The 6509-nt window shown below is 43.7% G+C and overlaps 1 protein-coding gene across 1 annotated transcript; it reads right to left on the bottom strand.

Annotated features, from left to right (window-relative positions):
- Window positions 1–5170, bottom strand: LOC139478753 (actin, cytoplasmic-like). Its single transcript, XM_071261366.1, has 2 exons — window positions 4864–5170; window positions 1–2138 (listed from the first exon to the last, which is right to left on the bottom strand). Exons 1-2 carry the CDS (start codon window positions 4987–4989, stop codon window positions 1134–1136), a joined length of 1131 nt encoding a protein of 376 aa, XP_071117467.1. The 5' UTR covers window positions 4990–5170; the 3' UTR covers window positions 1–1133.
- Window positions 5171–6509: the final 1339 nt, after the last annotated feature.

The following is a 6509-nucleotide window of genomic DNA, read 5'->3' on the forward strand; positions in this document are numbered from 1 at the left end:
AAGTATATATTCTCTTAGATAAGCTTTTTATTCATGTACATGAAACTTCAGTAGTTTCTGATAAAACATGTCCCCATTTAAACGCAGTATGCAGTAAGTTGAAAAGCATGGAGCAAGGGTCATACATCTGTACAAAATGAATTTAAGATACACATTTTCGAATTCATTTAAGATCGCGACCAGTGACATCAATGTGGAAAAGTTAATTTCTCCAACTTAAATAGCCGGTGAGAAAAGGAAGGACGGACGAACTCCACTCCCATATCCCATTTTGAGTTGCTTACGTACCAATGCGCCTGAAAATCAAAAACACAATTAACCTTAATTATCATCCAAAACTGGCTCCCACAGGAGATATCGCTTGGATGAGATCAAGCGATATCTACACTGTAGATATCGCTGCAATGAAATTACATCACAATGCTTTGCAGACCATTGTGACGTCACTGGTTACCATGACGTCACAATCAAATGACATCACTAATGGCTCTGCTACTGAAGCTGTTTTCAGTACTTTTTACACTGAAGACACTGCTAATTACTGTCTACAAATTGAAACAGTTGAAAGAATGATGTTGGATGATAAATAAAATCTCACCCTCGTGTCTTTTGATATCAAATATATCAACACTCGTTGATAAAAGTGGCAAAAATCCTCGGCAAGCCTCGGAGTTTTCCCACTTTTATCAACTCGTGTTGATATATTTGATATCAAAAGACACTCGGGTGAGATTCTCTATTTATCCAATGTAGCCGTTTCAGTTTGGCTGTATTTCCTAACACAAATGTATTTACTAATCGAATAAAGGCATACACGAACTATACTGTAGTGCATAATGTACAACAACCATCCGTTACAAAACGTTTGGTAACTTTAAAAAATAACCAATGGTCTGGACCCAAGGGAGTAATATATAATACATACCATAAGAAAACTGTCAATACCCAATGAGAATGAACAACATTAAGTAAATATTCAAAATCTCTGGAGTCCTGGTGCAATTTTCATTTAAAAAAAACATAACAGTTCGTCCTCCATATCTTCAATTTGGGACAACCATCAGATTGAAAATACTTCATAGTGGCCTTGTTAATGACGAAAAAAGTTCGCTAAAATGTCTCAATCGTAGTCTCTAAAAACACTTCCTGTGAACAATGGACGGGCCAGACTCATCGTACTCCTGCTTGCTGATCCACATCTGATGGAAGGTTGACAGAGAGGCAAGGATGGAGCCACCGATCCAGACGGAGTATTTCCTCTCTGGGGGAGCGATGACCTTGATCTTCATTGTTGGTGGAGCAAGGGCTGTGATCTCCTTCTGCATTCTGTCTGCGATTCCCGGAAACATGGTGCTGCCTCCTGAGAGAACGATGTTGGCATACAAGTCTTTACGAATATCAACATCACACTTCATGATGGAACCGTATGATGTTTCGTGGATACCAGCAGATTCCATTCCCAAGAAGGGTGGCTGGAAGAGAGCCTCTGGACAACGGAACCTCTCGTTGCCAATAGTGATGACCTGACCATCGGGAAGCTCGTAACTCTTCTCCAATGAAGAGGAAGAGACAGCTGCCTGCATTTCCTGTTCAAAGTCTAAAGCAATGTAAGCTAATTTTTCTTTGATATCCCTGACGATTTCTCGCTCGGCAGTGGTGGTGAAGGAGTAACCACGCTCGGTCAGGATCTTCATGAGGTAGTCTGTGAGGTCACGCCCTGCAAGATCCAGTCTCGTTATGGCGTGGGGAAGGGCGTAACCCTCGTAGATGGGGACAGTGTGGGTGACACCATCACCAGAGTCCAGAACAATACCCGTCGTACGACCGGAAGCGTACAGAGACAGAACAGCCTGGATGGACACATACATAGCTGGAGAGTTGAAGGTCTCGAACATGATCTGGGTCATCTTTTCACGGTTGACCTTGGGGTTGAGAGGAGCCTCAGTCATGAGTACTGGGTGCTCCTCTGGAGCCACTCGGAGCTCGTTGTAGAAGGTGTGATGCCAGATCTTCTCCATGTCGTCCCAGTTGGTGACGATACCGTGCTCGATGGGGTACTTAAGGGTGAGGATACCTCTCTTTGACTGAGCCTCGTCACCGACGTAGCTGTCCTTCTGTCCCATGCCGACCATCACACCCTGGAAAGAACAGAAATAACATCTATATCATGTATATTACTTGTTACGATCGGCCAGCGGCCTGTATGGGAATATCAGAGGCATACGTAGCATACAATATTGCGTAAGTAAGGTTGTCCGACGGTTTTAGCAATGTTCAAACGGCGGCGGACAGAAACAACATGCAGTTGGGATCCGGGTTCCCCCGCTTGACAAGCCACCGCTTCAACCATTGGGAGTACATATTTTGTACATTGCAATCTCCTATCAAAGTGGGAGTGCTATATCACGCCTACCCAGCCTGTATTAAGTTTAATATACAAGCAAACCGGTTTTCATGCTTTAACAATGCACGAACAAACTGCATTTCAGAACATTTCACAGATTGTATTTAGTTCGCTTGTAAAACCCGTTTAACCACAACCCTGTGACAACTGTGTTTTTACATGTATACAATATAGTAGATCTTTTCATTTCCATATTTGGGCACAATATTGTAAACACATAAACCGGGCGAAGGTATTTGTAGCCGTCATGTTCCAAATACAAACACAAAAGTCATTGCAAGTAATTCATGCGGGGCATAACAAACGCATCGAACTCTTCAGTTCATTTTGATTGAAAAGCCTTTTCATAAAATCAGAGCGTCATGCCCTGAATAACAGAAGTTAGTTTTCAATTGACGCTGAGAAGCCCGATCACCCCGTGCTCGTCACGTGACCTGCTGGAGTACACTAGTTGTGCAGGGATTGGCGCACGACCAAACAGGAAGAGTAGATATATATAGATAGATACAGATATAGACAGACAGACTGGTATAGAAATAGATATAGATGCACAGACAGACTGGTATAGAAATAGATATAGACAGACATATAGAAATAGATATAGACAGACAGACATATAGAAATAGATTATAGATAAACTGATAGACAGACAGATATAGAAATAGATACAGACAGACAGACATATAGAAATAGATATAGATGGACAGACATACAGACATATAGAAATAGATATAGATGGGCAGACAGAGAGATAGATATAGAAATAGATACAGACAGACATATAGAAATAGATATAGATGGACAGACAGACAGATAGATATAGAAATAGATACAGACAGACATATAGATATAGATGGATAGACAGACTGGTATAGAAATAGATATAGATGGACAGACAGACAGACAAACATATAGAAATAGATATAGATGGACAGACAGACAGACATAAAGAAATATATATAGATGGACAGACAGACAGATAGATATAGAAATAGATACAGACAGACATATGGAAATAGATATAGAAAGACACAAACACACATACAGACATTTGGAAATAGATGAATATAGATAGATAGAAAAAGAAATAAATAGATAGATACAGACACACAGACAGTGAGTGAGTGAGTTGGGTTTAACGCCACTTTTAACAGTATTCCAGTTATATCACGGTGTGTCAGCTTAATGTGGGAGGAAAGCCCGAAGTGATGCAGGTCTCAGACGTTTACCACTTCGGTGAAACCCACGAGCACGGGTATGGTGCTGACAAACCTAGAAACATAATCGGGGTGAACCGGGATTCGAACCCACAATCATAGGTTTCTAGCGTGCCTAAGGGACGCAACTCTGCACAGCGAATCGCGGCGCCTTAGACGACTGGGCCACCCGTGCCCCCGACAGACAGACATACATAGACAGACATATAGAAATAAATGGATATAGATAGTGAGGTTAGGTGAAATGGGGTTTAACGTCGCGTCCAAGATTATTGCACTTATATAGCGACGTGCATGTAGGTGTGTGTTTGTGTGGCTGCTTGTACTAGTCCGGACTGATGCCGATTTATATCCCACTCAGTCCACTCACACACAGTATACTGGCTCCGAGCCGACCAGTACTTGTTTTAGCCCCTTAATGCCGTGCGCCAGACATGGTAACCACAAGTGCCATCTTTTAACGTCTTTTAGTATGACGCGGCCGGGGATCGAACCCCGGAACTTCCGCTCTCCGGGTGGACGCTCTACCACTAGACCACGGAGGCGGTCCGGATATAGGTAGGTAGGTAGGTAGGTAGGTAGGTAGGTAGGTAGGTAGGTAGGTAAATGAATAGATAGATAGATGAATAAACGTACTATCTGCATCCGATGCATCATATTCACACAATATAAGCCGATACGTTGGAGATATATTGAGTGTTGTGTCGTTACTTGTCTTTCTATAACATTCTGTGATCAGAAACCATCATGGTGTCCTGTTTTTGTCCTCCCACATAACCTCATCATTAAATGCTTCCTTCTCCAGTAAGTAAAACCGCTTCTATTGAAGAAGTGGCATTCATATAAAGTCACGGAACTTACATACATAAGGATAGTCGAATTCTAAATGGTTCGATAATCGCAGGAAAATCGCAACTTGAATAGGTAACTGAAGAGCTTAGAGTTATTTTCAATACTGCCACTGGAAAGAGCGACCTTCATTACCTGATACAGACTGAAGTACAGGAGTGATGCGGAAACTGCTTGGTGAGAGATAGTTAGAGGCGCTTGCTCTTATTATACCAAGAAACAATCTTATACAGTGAACCCTTGTTAATCTGAAAGACAATTATCAGTCTACATTTACACAAAGGACATTGCTCTATAAAAATGACTCGTTACCCGGGTATCTAAAAAACTGGAGGATTTCATACATGGAACCCCATCGCGTCTACGAACCTTCACACAGATAAGTATAATTACCTGATGACGGGGACGACCGACGATGGAGGGGAAGACGGCTCTGGGGGCGTCGTCACCGGCGAACCCGGCCTTACACATGCCGGATCCGTTGTCCATAACCAACGCAGCGATATCTTCGTCACACATTTTGGCAGAAAGGTAGGAGACGTTTCACTACTGAGGGCTGTACCGCTGATAGTGGTAGTCTGGACGGGTGGATTTATATACCTCAGTCTGGTCAATGCGTCCCCTTATATGCCATACAGACATACAACAGATCGGCAGCATGTTAGTGTTTTGTTAAACATGCTTTTGCTGTACACAATCAGACATTCTCGGGAAAGTCGAGTACAATGTATTGCGAAACATTAAATATAACTCGCGTGTCTCTATTGGAAAACGGCCTAGCGACGTGTCTTCACGTGTACGGTCTTTGTACAATCCAACCAGGGCACAGGTAACGTATGACCCAGAAGTGAAAACATGCAGAGTTGTGCTTTGAGTATTGACCAGGATTTGCGGTCGTTTCAATTCTTTAAATTGGGTTTTAACATTTTATAGTTGTGTAAAATGACACATCTTTCTAAACTAAAAGGCCTCAACGTCTTGCACTACCTCCCCTCACATGGTGCACTTACTCCTCTAACATGTAGCACTCTCTCCCCTAACGCGTTGCACTAACTCCCCTAACGTGTTGCACTACCCCCCTCACATGTTGCACTTACTCCTCTAACGCGTTGCACTACCTCCACTAACGTGTTGCACTAACTCCCCTAACGTGTTGCACTACCCCCACTAACATGTTGCACTTACTCCTCTAACGCGTTGCACTACCTCCACCAACGTGTTGCTCTAACTCCCCTAACGTGTTGCACTACCTCCCCTAACATGTTGCACTTACTCCTCTAACGCGTTGCACTATCTCCTCTAACGTGTTGCACTACCTCCACTAACGTGTTGCACTTACTCCTCTAACGTGTTGCACTACCTCCTCTAACGTGTTGCACTACCTCCACTAACGTGTTGCACTACCTCCACTAACGTGTTGCACTACCTCCACTAACGTGTTGCACTACCTCCACTAACGTGTTGCACTACCTCCCCTAACGTGTTGCACTACCTCCACTAACGTGTTGCACTACCTCCTCTAACGTGTTGCACTACCTCCACTAACGTGTTGCACTACCTCCCCTAACGTGTTGCACTACCTCCTCTAACGTGTTGCACTACCTCCACTAACGTGTTGCACTACCTCCCCTAACATGTTGCACTACCTCCCCTAACGTGTTGCACTACCTCCACTAACGTGTTGCACTACCTCCTCTAACGTGTTGCACTACCTCCACTAACGTGTTGCACTACCTCCCCTAACGTGTTGCACTACCTCCTCTAACGTGTTGCACTACCTCCTCTAACGTGTTGCACTACCTCCTCTAACGTGTTGCACTTCCTCCTCTAACATGTTGCACTCACTCCCCTAACAAGTTGCACTACCTCCCCTAACGTGTTGCACAACCTTCCCTAACATGTTGGGGTGGACCAGTCGTCTAAGGCGCCGCGATTTGCTGTGCAGAGTTGCGTCCCTTGGACACGCTAGAAACCTATGATTGTGGGTTCCAATACCGGTTCGCCCCGATTATGTTTCTAGGTTTGTCAGCACCATACCC

The sequence above is a fragment of the Haliotis cracherodii genome, unplaced genomic scaffold (assembly GCF_022045235.1).
Source record: "Haliotis cracherodii isolate W230 unplaced genomic scaffold, xgHalCrac1.p SCAF_4, whole genome shotgun sequence".
NCBI lineage: Eukaryota > Metazoa > Mollusca > Gastropoda > Lepetellida > Haliotidae > Haliotis > Haliotis cracherodii.